At 40.1% G+C, this 17,463-nt stretch overlaps 1 protein-coding gene across 5 annotated transcripts in view; it reads left to right on the top strand.

Moving 5' to 3' along the window:
- The window catches only part of CTNND2 (catenin (cadherin-associated protein), delta 2), a 694,597-nt gene that overhangs the window by 637,832 nt on the left and 39,302 nt on the right, over positions 1–17,463 (top strand). For all 5 annotated transcript variants that reach the window (XM_012650021.1, XM_012650019.1, XM_012650020.1 and 2 more), the window contains 2 exons: positions 5,665–5,875; positions 13,247–13,331. In XM_012650021.1, the coding sequence (XP_012505475.1) occupies positions 5,665–5,875; positions 13,247–13,331 (296 nt within the window). The remainder of the gene's footprint in view (positions 1–5,664; positions 5,876–13,246; positions 13,332–17,463) is intronic.

Raw genomic sequence — 17,463 nt, 5'->3', positions numbered from 1 at the left:
TAAAATGTGGCATATTCATGCAATGGAATATTATTTAGCCTTAAAAAGAAAGGAAGTTCTTACATATGCTACAATATTGATGAACCTTGAGGATATCATGCTAGGTGAAATAACCCAATCACGAAAAGACAAATAATGTATGATGCCACTTATATGAGGTACCTAGAGTTGTCAAATACATAGAGACAGAAAATAGAATAAACGTTTCCAGGGGCTGGGCAGAGGGTTTGGGAAGTTAAAAGGTATAAAGTTTCAGTTTTGTAAGATGAAAAGAGTTCTGGAGATGGATGGTGGTGGTGGTTGTAAAATAACATGAATGTACTTAATATCACTGAGCTATACACTTAAAAATAGATAAGATGGTAAATTTTATGTAATGTGTATTTTACCACAATAAGAAAGTTCTTTGAAAAGGTTAAATTCAGAGCATCTCTGTAAAAACTCACAGGTCAGTTTCAGCAGCTCCAGAAACAGGGAGGCCAAAGAGGTACTAAGATCTCAAAAACAAAGGAGTTGCAGTGTTCCTGATCCAGGGTTGTTCTCTATTTCAGCTGACCATTTAAAAACAAAGACAAAAAACTTTTCTCTAACCAATTTGAGACATTTGAGTTTATAATGGTGCACAACAAAGACCAGCCCCACAGAGGACTCTGGCAATGATCAAAAGAGATGTGTACTCTCAAGGGACTCCAGCAACTTTCCTGTTGTCTGCTGCCTTACAGGGCACGGGTGGTTAGACCATAAAACCACCACTCAATATTCCTGCCACCAATGGGGAAACTAAGTGGTAGTGTGCACATCAGTACCAGAAATAGAAATAGAAACATCCATGAACAAACACAATATAGAAACAGGGGCAAAGCTCTGCTAGCCCATCATGAAATCCCCACCAGCTCCTCTCTGCACAGGAGCACTGCAAGGAGTTCCTTTCTAGGGCACCATGGTTTGTTAGGTCCCTTGAGTGAGTCCATCAGGGTACCTTGGGTGCCTAACAACTCCTAACAGAAGACTCCCAGAAAGAAGCATTATAAAAAGAAAATAAGTTTTACCTGCCAATTGTTCAAAACAGTCTGCATTTGGAAAACTGGTTTACCAGATACTAAATATAGGTGTTTGGAGGAAACACACACACAGGATAGCAAAGTTACAATGCAAAGCAAAGTTAGTCCATCATTGATGGAAACGTAGTTTTTCCACACAGTTAGAATACCTCTAATGGTTGTCTCATATCAGTACTGAAAGTGAGGGCTAAAGTCATTTTCATTAGAGATCAAGTAAGTCACTTAGAAGAAATGGCCCAAGGATTCATTTCTATTGGGAGCTTTAGCAAGACAGAGTGATCTGCTTGTTGTTAGAGGTGGTGGTGGTGGTGGTGGTAGAGTTGTGTTTTGTTTTACTTTGATCTGAGACAGCAACGTGCTTTTCTTTTTGAAGAAGTGATTCCATGATAGCGGGTCATGTGATGTGTTCAGAAGTCCTGGTTGTCTTGGTCCTGAAATACTACAGCTGCCTGCCGAATGGTGTGATTGGCACGAATCACTCCATGACTTTCATTCTGTTTCACATCTTTTGCTTCTTTTTAAACCAGATTAAATCCAGAAGAAAGGGAAGTGGTCATCCATCTGCAGGGGTTGCTGGGGCCTGCCCCTGTGCAGGCCTGGGTAGTTAATTCTAAGACAGGCTCTTCCTCTGCCTCATGCCAGGCTCAGCCCCATGGTGAGGCATATGCTCCTGTATCCTCCTCTCCATCCGCAGAGGGTCCCAGTGCACCATAAGGCCACTGCTGAGCTTTAGGTGCCCTTTGTGTCCCTGGGCTTGTGCAGACCTGCCAATAGGTTCATTCCTCCTCCAGGTTCCTAGGGAGACAGTCGCCACCTGGTGGTCCAGCCACTTCCCTTCTTAGCCCTAGAACCCTACCTCCATCCATTTCTCTTACAAAAAAAAAAAAAAAAACGAAGAAGAAGAACACCGTTTGATCACCTTGATGGCATTAAGCTATGAAATGAAAGTTTGGACCACCCACCCTGCAGCTTCTCCTTATTGCCACTGTGACCCCAAGAGGGAGTTAACTCCTTCCACCTCTGAAGAAATCTCAGACTTCAAGGACCTAAAAGTCTGACAGAGAGGTGGAAAGAGGGGGCTAGAATTCCTCCTTCTCGGTAGCAGGAAGAGATTTTTAGCTCTTTCAAGTGTCTAGAAACTTAGGTAGAAGAGAAAATCTGGGACATGGAGCAGTTATAGGCACAGGCTCCCTTGAGTTGTAGTGCTTATAATTTCATTAACGTTCAGAGGGAGAGAATTTTATTGTCAAGAAAAAAACTATTAGTTTCTCCCACTTCTAATTTCACTATTTTGAAAACTTCCTTCTCTTTTATATTTCAATAGATTCAGGGGATACAGGTGTTTTTGTTACATGGATGAATTGTATACTGCTGAAGTTAGGGCTTTTGACATACCCATCACCAGAATAGTGTACATTGTACCCAGCAGATTTTTATTCCTCCCCAACCTCACCCCTTCTTAGTTTTCAATGTCCATTGCACCGCTTTATGACCATATATCCCTCATTCAATTCCCACTTATAAGTGAGAACATGCAGTATTTGTTTTTCCATTCCTGAGATACTTCACTTAGGGTAAATAATAGTCTCCATTTCCATCCAAATTGCTGCAAAAGACATTATTTCATTCCATTCCTGGCTGAGCAGTACTCCGTGGTGTGTGTCTGTGTGTGTGTCTGTGTACATACACACAGACACAAACACATATATACACACATATATACACACCACATTATCTATTCATCAGTTGATGGGCACTTAGGTTGATTCCATATCTTCACAGTTGTGAATTGTGCTGTCATAAACATTCAGGTGCAGGTGCCTTCTTTATTAACTGACTTCTTTTGTTTGGGTAGATACCCAGTAGTGGGATTGCTGGATCAAATGGTAGGTCTACTTTTAGTTCTTTGAGAAATCCCCGTACTGTCTTCCATAGAGGAAATCTTCCTTCTTAATGCATCAGGATTCTCTTTGTAAAATATCACCTTGATTTTGTTGTTCCCCTGACCTACAAAACAAATCCTAAAAGACCACCTCCTGTATCAAGCGTTCCATAACAACCCAGTCCAATCTAATTTCTCTCTTCCTGGAGCTGCTGTTATAAATATGCAAGACAAGGTCACTTGCACTGTAAATATTCTATGTCCTATATTTTCTTCCCCCCGCCCCCACCAATTAGCTTCAAAGTTTCTAAATACCAGAAAGAGCTAAAAAGCTTTTCTTGCTACCCAAATTTCCTAAGATAGGATTCAAATTTCAGAGTGAGAAGACAGCTTTTCTCTGCATATAATCAAAGGCTAAAAAAAATTGTATGCCCTTAAAATGATTAACAAACTTTGCCCAGAGGTCTTCCTCCCTATGGAATAATTTTACTTGATTTGTTTCTCCACTTGGATGGTCAAAAATGTAGAGTAAAATATATCCCTCCAGGTAGACTGATAAACAGACTAAATGAAAAATGCCCAATTGCCTGGTAAAATGTCACTGAACTGATTGGAAATATTAGAAATAAAATAATTCCAATGAGACTCCTTACCAGTAAGGTTGTGATAGGTTAAATATAACACTGACTCTTGATCTTTTCAATATCTTGGGGCACATGGAAAATGATAGTGTTTGTGCAGCACACTGGGATGAGTGGAAGAGGCTGCTCTGCAGGGTGGCTGTCCCTGCCACCTGCGCCTTTCAAGGACACCTGTATGTCATTCGGGGCTCGTGGGGTGGGAAGCCATGGAAGATGAAATCATATCTTCATATTTACCTGACATAATTTTTAAAACGATATCATAGTAATGAAAACTAAAAAATGATGCAGCCAAACCCTCTCCTTCTCCTCACTTTTGTTTTCAACCTTGACAATGTCCAAGGTCACCAAACCAGTCTTCCATACTCAGTCAAAGGTGTAAATGTCCCTCTATGTGCAATGACTGAAATATTTTTCAATTCTTCTGCCCTTCCTCCATCACTTTCCTTATGAAGAAAGGGAAAAAAAGAACACATCCATCTTCTTCTCACTTCTGTGGAACTCAGATTTGTGTTCTAACGGTTCATGGGGGTTAATGAACTGATAGAAGCTCCAGCATGCTGGGCTTAACAAAAGTAAGCTCTTAGCCAGAGTTGAGTCTGATTTAATCATTAATGGATAAAGCAAGTTGCTCAGAGGACTATCCATGTACCAAGTACCTTCTATCCTCTCCAAACTATTTTAGGTGCTGTCATTAGAAAAGAAATATGCTACATTTGGGGGTTTTCAGGCAAATTATTTTTGTTAGACTCTTCCTCAGCTATCATCAAGTGAATGAAGACACTTCTATTTCAGTAATTTAAACATTAGCATTTTCTGTCCAAGCTAAAATAAGCCGCCTAAACATAGGATAAGAGCAGATACAAAATTACAAGGGCCTGTGTTTTATTTATTACTGCCTGGAATTAAGATATCATCACCTGCTCCCACTGGATTCCTTTTCCTACTGCCAGGCACTATGCAGAAAATTAAACAGCATAAGATATCATTTATAGGTACGTATGGAGGTAAAATATGTTAAATAGCTTTTAGGAGCTAGCTAAATATGTCTAATTGGGGGAACGAAGACAAGGAAGGGCTCTAACTATGGACACTTGCCAATTCCGTCCGAAAAAATTTAAGAACAGCCAACTTTGCCAACAGGCACTCATTTACTTCCAGAAGTAAATTAAAGGAACAGAATTGGAAGCTGCAGGTGGGATAAATTAATTGTCTTGCAGGGTTATTGGTAATGCCTAGAGTGCTTTGTAAACTAAAAGTACTCCATAAATTTGTCATTATAAGTACCTTTATCATTGGGAGTAGCAAGATTAATAATGATAAAGTGAATTAAGGAAACAGAGTCAGATTTTATTTTATTATTTTTCACACAAAAACATGCCAAATTAGTAAATGTTATATGGAAGAACCACACAGCAAAATCCTATCAGAGAGACAAACAGATCATGAGTTTACCCTGGTTCGAAGGACACCTAGTTATATATCTCTCCCACTTTCAATGTTTCTCTCATCTTTACAGGTGTCAAAACTCAGCACTCACATATATGATCATGCTCTCCACATATTTGTCGTTTGACTCTCATTTGTTAAAAGAAAGTACAGATCTCAACATAGCTCCCATTAAGGTATTTTTGAGGGGTCTGTTAGAATTGCCATATATTTTCTTCACTTCAAGTGAACATCAAGTAGGAAACTAATAACAGCTAACAACTATTGAGTCCTATGTCTTTATTAATCCCCGTGTGTTACATGCATTCCATACATTTACTCATTTATTCTTTACAACAACCTTGTAAGGTAGGTACCATTAGTGTCTTGCTTTACAGATTGAAAAAAAATGAGGCTTAGAGGCATGAATCTAGCAATCTAGCACCAAAGCACATGTGTTCCACCTGAGGAAATACTATTTTCTCTGTATATGTGTCTAGAATTACCCAGTGGAGAACTTCCAGTGTTAGGAAACAATATTGCATGGATGTGGCCTCTTGTATTCCCTTCTCCTCCCCTGTACCCACCTTTCCTGTTTCCTCTTCCCATCTTGGGCTCTTTTCAATTCTTCCCTTCGTTTTCTTTCCCAAAGGCAAATACGCCATGCGAGACCTAGTTCACAGGCTCCCAGGCGGGAACAACAGCAACAATGCCGCGAGCAAGGCCATGTCGGATGACACCGTGACAGCTGTCTGCTGCACCCTGCATGAAGTGATCACCAAGAACATGGAGAACGCCAAGGCCTTACGGGATGCCGGCGGCATCGAGAAGTTGGTTGGCATCTCCAAAAGCAAAGGAGATAAGTAAGTTACCCAGTGACTTTCCATCTGTTGGATAAGTGTTGGCACTAATATGTATCTCTGAATTGGTATAATTGATTCTGAGTCTGTCTGTTGTCTCCTGCTTATGGGTAATACTATTCAATGTCACTGAAAAGCATATGTCTCTGATAATCAAGAGAATAAAAATGACAAATGGTTTCCAGTCTTCCCACCACACAATGAAAGCTGATTTTCTTGCTAATTTTGATCTGATAAATAACTCATGTCTTGGTGACTAGTGACTCCTGCAGCATTGTGAAGGGAGACTTGATTATCCAGCCTGCATGCTGGTGTTTCTTCAGCATGGAAGAGACGCTAGCTTGACCAGTATACATCAAGGTTTTTTGTTGTTGTTGTCATTCCTCTGTGGTCAGAGGTCCACAAGGATGATGCCTGCACATCCTCTGGCTCTGTGCCTCTTTAGCTGTGCACACCAAGTCAGGTCCAACTCACCAGCGTCACAGTAGCCACCAGGTCATAGCAAGGCATCGTGCAGGAAGGGTGGGGGAGAAGAGAGAGTGTGACGGAGTCAGAGAGAACTTGGTTCTAATCCAGTACCCTCCCTTACCAGCTATGAGATTTGGTGCAAATTATCTAATTTAACAAGTCACTATGCCTGTACTTTCCAATCTAAAACTAAGGGAGGGGCTGTCACAATATGCTTCCTGGGAGAAGCGATAACCAAGTCTTAAAGAATGAATTGGGATTTCCCAGGCAGAGAGGCTAGTGGTGAGGAAAGAGGACATTCATGCCGATGGGATAAAAAGACATAAGACTTGTTGACTTGATAATTCTATCTCATAATTTCACTTAATTCAGGATATTACCACTGTATTATAGAAGACGCAGGGTTTCTGTTTAAGCACCCCGAGACTTACAAAAGGTTCAATCAACAGTTCAGCATTTGGATTTGAATATTTTCTTATATCAAATAGAGAAGCCCCACTGGACTTCTGTAATAATTGTGCAGTGTAGATTGTTGACTTAAATTATATCTTATGATATTGTGCTTACAACAAAATGCTGTACTACATAGGCAGGAAGCCACATGGTTTTCTTCCTTATATAGCTTCAGTAGACCTTTGACATCTCTAATTGAAGTGCTTACCTGTTCTGAGCATTAAGGGCTTAAAATGGTAATGATTTTTTAAGCATCCACACCTCCATACACAATGAAACCATAGTCCACAAAACAATCTGATATATTTGTCTATAGTCATGAGACGTTCAAAGATTAAAGTATTTTCTCTGAATTATAAGACTAGAGAGCTTTGAGGAGTAGTTTGGCATGCATTAATTCCCTCCAACTGTATGAAGCGGTAAGCATCAATAAAGGGGACTTAAAGAGAAAAGATGCTTTAATCCGTCCTACGGTCAAAGAAGATTATTTGGCGAACATAATTAAAAGACAATTTGAGGAAACCATCTATGAAATACATGTCTCCACATTGCCAATCCAGAGTATGGTCCTGTTAGATCTGGCGCAACCGTCATTATTGTTAATAGGAAGATTTTTTTCACAGCAGATGATCTCACAAATGCCCTCTAATTTGACTGAAAATTTCTTTCTGGAATAGTCACTTATTTTGTCTCATTGTTCCTTTCCCTTTTTCTCCAATGCCAACAGCCCGGATTTATGAGTTTAATAAGAAGTGTTAAATTGGATGGAATTAAGCGTCTTCCCAGTTATAGTTCTCCTGCACATTTCCATGTACTTTATCTGTTTTTTTATATACTGACTAATTTTAGGATCAAAACAAGGTTTTTATAACAACATTTATCCTCATCTCCTACCTACACTTCAATTTTATTATTGCTTTTCACTGCTCTTAAAACAAAATGAATCCATAAGAATTGCTCCAAATCTTAGCATGAAACTCACCATTTGTCACACAATTCTATTATGCGTGTATGCAGTCAGATTCCCAGGGACTTCTAGGCATGTTTTAAGAAAACAGAAATTCTTTATTGAAAATAGAATTCTTGGAATTGGGGATAATTTAATCATTTGGAATGGTAGGAATTTCAGTGTACCCTAGTTAATTTATAAAATGTGTGCAAATCTGCCCACCCTAAATTGCCCTTAAAAACTTATTTTCAGAAATAAGTTTGGTTCAAACCTGATTTTTATTTGAGATACCAAGGGAAAACAGAGATAGAAGAAATGTATCCAGGTATGATCCTCCATTTTAGATATTCATACATTTTATTTCTGAATATATGCAAGCTTAAATATGCAGTGATGTTAATGAGTTAGACTGGCAAGTTGCTGACCACAGTCTATTGGAACCACACAACTCACTGTCTGGGGAACACAACCACTGGGATCCTGCCGCCGGCATGGTGGAGGTGACCAGCCTTAGTGAATTGCACCAACTGAAACCTTCAGCCACCCTTGATTTGACAGCTCTCATGAAGATCAGAGGTTGTGTAATTGTTATTAACACTTGTAGGAGTCTTATACTCACCATTTTGAAGTCTTGATAACTTATTCTTTGTACATCATTTTAAACACCCCTTATGGACATTTGATGGCATTCATCTGTTTCAAGAATACATTTGTTTTTTCTAATTTCAACAGTTATATAGAAAATAGTGTTGAATGTGTCACTGTATTTTGTCATAAGACAGAAAAGCTATTAACAGTTTCAACTGTACTGTCAGTAAAGAACTGTGTATTGTGCCTTGAGTTATAATCACTTGTCACATTAGAAACACTCAATTGTTCAAGTCCTTCAATCAATAGTTACAGTTTTTCAAGTAGAAGTTTCTATGGCACCAGTCTAGTAAATGGATCAAAATTAAAGTCTAAAAAGAAAGCAATGTTTCTTTGACCTTCATATGTTAGTATAACACTGTGATGTATTGGCATTTTAATTGAGTGGTTAAAACATGCTATTCATTACACATTCACAGCCTCTTTCTATTTTGTAACTAAGCCAGAGGTAGAAACAAAAAACTACACTATGTCAGAGGAATTTTTGCATACTAAATATGTTTCAACTGCACTGTCACTACCTGAATATTAATATATGTGCCTCTAGAGTTGCTTGACTATTGTCATGAACAAATATCTAGCTAGCAATGATAAAATACAATGAAAGATAGCATTTAATCTTTGTTTAGGGTTGATTATATAAGAATAAAATGTACTTTATCTATATGCATGAAAAGATCTAAAATTCTCTGTTTTTAAGTCAAGGGAAATACAGGCATACTTCAGAGACATTGTAGATTTAGATCCACACTATTGCAATAAAGCGAATATTTCAATAAAGTGAGTCATACGAATTCTTTGGTTTCCCAGTGCATATAAAAGTTGTGCTTACACTGTACTGTAGTCTATTAAGTATGCAATAGCACTATGTCTAATAAAAACTATATACATATCTAAATTTAAGATATTTTATTGTTAAAAATTCCTAGTAATCATCTGATCCTTCAGCAAGTCATAATCTTTTTGCTGGTGGAGGGTCTGCCTTGATGTTGACTGATCGGGGTGGTGGTTGCTGAAGGCTGGGGTGGCTGGGACAATTTCTGAAAATAAGACAGCAATGAAGTTTTCTGCATCAATTGACTCTTCCTTTCACAGAAGATTTCTCTGTAGCATGGAGTGCCATTTGGTAGCATTTTATCCATAGCAAAACTTCTTTCAAAATTGTAATCAATCCTCTCAAACCCTGCTGCTTTATCAACTAAGATTATGTGACATTCTAAATTCGTTGCTGTCATTTCAACAATGTTTACAGTATCTTCACTGGAGTAAATTCCATGTAAAGAAACCACTTTCTCTGCTCATCCATAGGAAGCAACTCCTCATCCATTCAGGTTTTATGATGATATTGCAGCAATTCAGTCACATCTTCAGGCTCCACTTCTAATTCTAATTCTCTTGCTATTTCCACCATATCTGCAGTTATTTCCTCCACTGAAGACTTAAAAACCCTCAAATTCACTCATGAGGTCAGAATCAACTTCTTCCAAACTCCTATTAGTGTTGATATTTTGACCTCTTCCTGTGAGTCACAAATGGTCCTAATGGCGTCTGGCATAGTGAATTCTTTCCAGAAGATTTTCAAGGTTGTTTGCCCGGATCCATCAGAAATAATCACTATAGATGGTAGCTGTAACCCTATTCAATGTGTTTCTTAAATAACAAGACTTGAGTAAGTCAAAATTATTCCTTGATCCATGTGCTACAGAATGGATATTGTTTTAACAAACATGACAACAACATTAATCTCCTCACACATCTCCATCAGAGTTCTTGGGTGACCAGGTACACTGTCAATGAGCAGTACTATTAGTATTTTGAAAGGTATCTTTTTTTTTTCTAACCAGTAGACCTCAATAGTAGGCTTAAAATATTCAGTAAACCATGCTGTAAACAGATGTACTGTCATCCAGGCTTTGTCGTTCCATTTCCAGAGCACAGGGAGAGTGAATTTAGCACAATTCTTAAGGGCTGTAGGATTTTTGGTTGGATTTTTGGTACAAAAACAATGGCTTCAACCTAAAATCACCAGCTGCATTAGCTCCTAATAAGAGAGTCAGCCTGCCATTTGAAGCTTTGAAGTCAGGTGTTGACTTCTCCTCTCTAGCTATGAAATTCCTAGATGGCATCTTCTTCCAGTAGAAGGCTGTTTCGTCTGCATTGAAAATCTGTTGTTGAGCGTAGCCACTTTGATCAATTATCTCAGCTAGGTTTCCTGGGTAACTTGCTGTAGCTTCTGCATCGGCACTTGGTGCTTCATCTTGCACTGTTATTAATATGTTGTGGAGACGTCTTTCCTTAAACCTCGTGAGCCAGCCTCTACTAGCTTAAGACTTTTCTTCTGTAGCTTCCTCACCCTCTCAGCCTTTGTAGAATTGAAGGAAGTTAGGTCCTTGATCTAGAGATCAGGCTTTGGCTAAAGGGAATGTTGTGGCTGGTTTGATCTTCTACACAGACCACTCAAACCTTCTCCACATCAGCAATAAGCTTGTTTTGCTTTCTTATTATTCATATGTTCACTGGAGTAGCAATTTTAATTTCCTTCAAGAACTTTTCCTTTGCATTCACAATTTGGCTAACTATTTGACACGACATCTAGCTTTCAGCCTTTCTCTGCTATTGACATATCTTCCTCACTAAGCTTAATCGTTTCTAGCTTTTCATTCAAAGTGAGACAAGTGCAACTCCTCCTTTCATTTAAACACTTCAAGACTATTGAAGGGTTATTAATTGGTCTAATTTCAATATTATTGTGTCTCAGGGAGTAGGGAGGCCTGAGGAGGGAGAGAGAAGGAGGAATGGTGGAGAAGTGAGAATACACAACGTGTATTAAGGTTGCCGTCTTACGCGGGCTAGGTTCCTGGCACACCAAAACATTACAGTAGTAACATCAAAGACCATGGATCACAGATCACCACAGCAGATATTATAATAATAATGGAAAAGTTTGAAATATTGTGAGAGTTACCAAAATATGACACAGAAACATGAAGTCAGCACATGCTGTTGGAAAAGTGGCAAACAGACTTGCCTAATACAGCATTGCCCAGACCTTCATTCGTAAAAAACACAACATCTGCAAAACACAATTTGTACAAAATGAAGTACAATAAAATGAGGTGCGCCTGTACATTAACAGCATGAGACTATCATAAATTGTGGAATTATTCAACAACCATTTATTTTAGTAAAAGAAAATGTTATTTCAATGTAGCTAATCTTTCATAGAGAAAAAAATTAGAATTTATAAGAACTCTATATTTTTTCTCTTTAAAATACTTGATATAACTAATCCATTTACACACACAGCCAAAGTTGAATTCTGTCTCGGTAATAATAGCAGTAAGAGTGACTGTTACTGTTGCCCTTAAATGAATGGGTGAAGAAACCTTAAACTTAGTTGGTCTAAATGACAAACGTGAACACCCAGGAAAATAGCTTCCATTTTATCCACCTGTTGTATTGGCATCCCATAATTTCATTAGGAAATGCAGGTCCTCAAGATATCACTTCACTGTGGCTCTCAAATCCAACCGTAACCTTACCCATCTAACCAGCTGCTAACTTTCTGTCTCAAAGGCCATCTTATCTCAAAGGCATCTTTGTGCAGACACTGTGCTCTCTTCAGTGGGTCTCTGGGCCACCACACCCCTGGTCAGCTTCAGTGTGGTCATCACGGGGAAGTGTTCGTAAATGGTTGTATCCTGGACAACACCAGGAGTCACCATTCACGTAGATCAGGGGTCCACAATCTAGCCCACAGGCCAAGTCCCACCCACTACCTGTTTCCTGCAAATAACATTTTATTAGGACACAGCCACACCTGTTCATTTATGTATTACCTTTATGACTCTTTTCATGCTACAATGCTTGCAGAGTTGGGTAGGTACGACTGAGACTATGTGGCCCCCAAAGCCAAGAATATTTATTATCTGACCCTTCATAGAAAAAGTGTGCCAGCCCCTGAGATAGCCCACGAATGTCAATGTCAGCCACTAGAGTTGTGCAGCTGGTTGTGAAACCAGCCTGTTAGAATTCAGAATCCACAGATAGCTAATAGTTTCCATGACCACTAGTCAATGTGACTGCCCAGAATTTGATTGACTTAAATCAACACTGAGTATTGATCTGGCCTCTATGTTGAGGTACAGACTGGCACTGAACCCAAAGGCAAAATATTTAGCTATATTATAGGGCTCTCAAAGGCATGAATCAAATAAAGAGTAAGAACCACTAGTCCAAGGCTTTATGGGACCTTGGTTTTTCACCGTGGTCCAGAGGACAGAACTTTAAGGGCTCATTCACAGGCACTCGTCTGTATACATGCAAGAGTGTGTGCACACGCTGGCATTCACTGCCGATCTCTTGGGCTTGGCACGAGCAGCAAATGCAGAACAACTCCCTGCAGTCACACAGGTGTGCAGAACAACACTCTATGTGTTCTTTGCTTCATTGGGGTCCATGAATATCTTTTTGCTTCTTACTGCACAGGTATACTACACCCCCATGAAAGCCCCTGAATCTGGCCCTTCCTACTCACTATATTTTGTTCTTTTTTCTGTTCCATTTTGTAGTCAAACGCTAAGTCTGCCTTCTGACTAAATGCCACCACTCTTACGTCTGCATTTTGCAAGTTCTCTGCCAAATTGTCGTGCATTTCTGTCTCTCACCCTCATGGATGTGTTGATGAGAATGGGCTGGGGGCTGGTAGAACAATCCTTTGCACTCCCCAGGCTGAGTGGAAAAGAACCAGAAAAGCCACCTGGATGTTTATTCCTGACCTTTCCTGACAAGTCTGCGTCAATTGGAAGCTCAGCTGTTCCACTCACATCTTGCATTTCTTGTCTTTTCTTTATCAGACACTCTCCGAAAGTGGTCAAGGCCGCATCTCAGGTCCTAAACAGCATGTGGCAGTATCGAGATCTGAGGAGTCTGTACAAAAAGGTAAGGTTTGCTTTACCTTCTTGCCATGAGCTACACACAGCCCCTGAGTCCAAACACACAGTATGTGGCCATATGAGTGACATCGCAGTTACGGGGGACACTTGTCCAACAGCCTCATAGTAACACACCTGCAAAGAGAATCAATGAAGATGCAAGAGAAGAAGCTGTGTGTGCTCTGAGAGTATACGAAGATCCATGAACTCTCTGGACTCAACTGACCCATGCTCAGAGGGTCTTACCCTATAGCATCTTATAGAAAACAAAAGAAGTCTGCTTTCCTGAGCTTCTGTATTCTATAATAGACTAAAAAATAATGAATAGAGGTATTTTGAAAAAAATGTACTTTGAGACCATAAAAATATATATAAAAAGCAATTCGGGAAGTCAGGAAGTATCATAGCCTAGGAACGTTCGAGACCCAACAGGAACCCATGTTCCTAAGCCCCTTACAACGTCACCGGGTTCCTGCCAAGGGGGAGGAGATGATGTTCCCAGTGACAACCGCAGGTCATGATGAGGCTCAACATTTGTTCTGTACCCCCGCAAGGCAGGCAGGAATTTATAGCGCACATTTCAAAGGAGTGTTCACCCCCAAAGTGTTTCAAAAATACCTTAAGAGAAGAATATCACATAGAGAAACTTTGATTCTACACCTCATTTCCAAGTGCTGCTAAATGAAGGATACATAACTTTTCTTTATCTGGTTAGGAGGGGAGAATGTTTGAATAACATTTCCCAGAAGTTGTTTTGTTGTTATTAGACCAGCAAGTGTGGGTGGTTTAAATTCGAGTTAACAAGTAAGGGTAGAGAACATCACAGGAACGCGGGAAGCATGGGCGTTGGTCTCAGTGCAGGGGTTCAGAAAGCCGAACCAGGAGTGGGGAAGGTGCCTGGGCTCCCTTCAGGCACAGCCCAGAGCACCTCCTTGCAGGCAGCGGGAGAGAGAGCTGAGGCCATGGCTGCCTCTGTCCCTATTTGACCAGCCTGGCGGGCACCAGCTCGCTCCGCAGGAACTTGAGACCACAGCTCTCATAGGGAATTAGACTCATCTTGCCAGAGGGAAAATTTGCCTTTTTCTAAGCTAATGGGGAAAAGTAAATATTTAATAACTGTCTCTGCTAAGTTGTAATCTATTTCTAGATTCCCCCCAAGGCCTTCCTACTTCCCTTAAGTATTCACTGCTTTGCACTTCTAAGTTTGTAAAGTTTAGCCTATATATTTCTCTTTAAAAATGTTCCTATTTTCTAATAGGAAGTAAGTTTAAGTTGAAACAGAGAATGCAAAATTTAGTGTTAGAGGAGTGTTGTAGATTAATGAAATGTTTTCCTGAGCATTTTACATGTCAGGATGAGCTCTTCATCTGAAATGCTTCGAGTTCCATTCGGTTTGCTTGAAATTCAGACCCCAGCATCCCTATGTAGTTCTTTTCCGGGCTCCTCCAAGAGCCACCGGAAATCTCTCCCAGCAAAGGGTCCTGTGGCTAAACAGGCAGCCAGACTTGAAGAACGCGCTATAAATTAGAAAGGAGCTGGTCGTTCTGAACCGGTAGCTCCAGAAGCTCAGTGAAATATTACTGCCTGAAATAAACCCCACTCCTGTGCGGATTCTGAACATTTCCACTTTGCTGAAATACACCTTCTCATACTTACGTGCATCGGAGGGAAACAGCTTTTAGAGACGCTACAAGTTATTTGTTGAATCGCAGTATGAGTTTCCCATCTTAGTTTTTTTCCATGTTGGTCAGAAGAGTTCAAAAAATGTAATTGTCTTTCTATTTCCATAAAAAAAAAAAAAAAAGAATGTGTTGACAGGAATTTAATGGAGCTAAAACTCAAGAGCTAAAGATAGTTTAAAATGTGTTTCATGTGAAGAGATTCGCGAAGGAGGGCTGAACAAATTGATGGTGATGTTTTTAGTTGACCCATGATTAAAAAATATTGAGAAAGAGCTATTCTTAATAATTTCTAAATTATGCAGTTGTGAAATGAAAGGAGGACCTTTGTGCTCAATGTCATAAGCACTGCTCATAGCAAAGCTAGAAATTAAAAAAAGCTTCTCACTTGAAAAGTCCTTTTGTGAGAAAACCAAACTCATTCATCCGTATGAATCTTTTTTAATCAGTGGGGAAATAGGTTCTATTTTGTTCTTCGCTGATAATTTACATATCACTGAAAAAAGTCTGATCCGTATCTTTTAATTATCCAATTTTCAGATCATTTATTAAACACCTATTGTAGGCTTAGCATAGGAGGAGTTGTAAGGAAAGCACAAGCTATGGGAAGGAGCTACCGAGGGTAAAGATGAAATATGAAATGGTTATTGGCAACTTTATCAGGTTCCAAATTATACACTACATATTTTAAAGCATGAATCAAGGGAAGGAAAGAAAATCGTAGGCCTAAACCTTGAGGAATTTATTGAGTTTGCATCATTAGGAGGTAAGAGGTAAGGGCATCATGGGTAAGAGGGAAACTGAGAGGAGAGTTGGAAATTGGGGCGAGAGCAGCGTGTATGTCTACGCGGCAGAATTCAGCTCTGTCACTGGCTCATTTTCTCCAAGAACCCGGGCACAGAGGCCAGGGTCCTACTTCATTATCTCACCTACTTTTTGTTACTTGGAGAGACATGTTTAATCAATCAGAATATTCTTCTCGGTGGCTGTGTTGAACAATACAAAACTATGTCAGATTCCCGATACATTTAGAGCCAAAGCATACTTGGGTTATCTGAGTCTTTGACTTTCATTAGATCTGCTCTTCTGCGGGTTTTTCCCCCTAAGGGAAAGAATGTTATCACATGCAGGCTAAATAATGCACCACCCTTTTTTAAACCAGTCTTTAAGTTTAGATAACCACAAATAGAACTTTAAAATTTCGTTATCATTTGTATCATTGCAGAGGATATTTTCTAAAGGAAAAGAAGATGAACCTTAGGAAGTGACTGGATATGGGGGTATTAGAGAAGCAAGAGCTGGAAAGTTCTTGATGTTTTTTGGACCTTGGGGCTTTACAAAAAGCGAGGTCACTACCATAATGGGGCACTTACGTTTGACCATGGTGGGGACTGTTGGGACATCTTGTTTTGGAAGAAAGGAGATAAATTGGAGCGGGGGCATAGAATTTGAAGATTATAGAAATTATGTACAAACCCTTATATGACAGCTTAATAATCTGTACAACATCCCTGAGAAATAGTTTTGTTGGTTGGGACACAGGCTAAGTCTGTCTAACAGAGAGACTCAAAACTACTGAAGCTCCAACTAAACAGGGGTCTCCTTCCCTCTCAGGAGGCTGTACCTGGCCAGGCAGGTGGCCCAGGGCCAGCAGGTGATCCTGGGGCCCATCGTGCTGCTCGGCCTTGCCTGTACGGGCAAAGCTTCCTGGCTTTGCCCCTGTCTCGTTCCATACTGTAGGGGGAGAACAGGAGGAAGGAGGAATAAGAAATACAGAAGCTGTCAGACTTCTGCAAGAACTCTGCCCCATCACTGCAGCCAGCGGCGAGGGAGGATAGGAAGAGCGGGCGGCACGACCCCTGCTAAAAGTCCGTGGTGGGAGAAGACAGGCAGTATCACTCCAGCAGTCATTTCCTTCTCTTCAAGTATCTTTAATGTCAGATGCAATCATGACCTGATGAGGCACATTATTCCATTTTGGAGTGGCTGTGATTATCTGGAACTTCTTACTTGTATTAAGGAAAAATCTCTTTGTCTGCAACTTCTGCCTTCCAAAACCAGCTGACAAAGTCTAAGTTCTCTTCCCTGTGCTAGCCTTACTGGTTTGGACACTAGCCGTCTGGCTCCTGGAGGCCATCCCTGCTCTAGGGCAAATGTGTAAGGGAGGGAAAAAATACCTTCTCTCGCCCCTCACTAGGCTCATAGCTGAAGCTCTGTGACGAAAAACAGATTAACAAGGGAAGAGCATACAAAATTAAGTTTTATGTGACACAAGAGCCTCCATAAGGAAATGAAGACCCAAAGAAACAGGTAAACTTGTGTATTTTTGTGCTTAGGTTTGACGAACAGTGGACAGTCGTGGAGAAATGTGATTGGAGGATAAAAGGGTATGGTAGTAAACTGGAGGAACTTAGCAAGGCCTGCTTCTTGAGTCATTTTTGTGCCCCTGTGTCTTCAGAG

The sequence above is a fragment of the Propithecus coquereli genome, unplaced genomic scaffold (assembly GCF_000956105.1).
Source record: "Propithecus coquereli isolate 6110/MARCELLA unplaced genomic scaffold, Pcoq_1.0 Scaffold309, whole genome shotgun sequence".
In the NCBI taxonomy this organism is placed as follows: Eukaryota; Metazoa; Chordata; class Mammalia; order Primates; family Indriidae; genus Propithecus; species Propithecus coquereli.
Note: the sequence above shows the minus strand (reverse complement) of the source record. Positions and strands in the feature narration are given on the sequence as shown.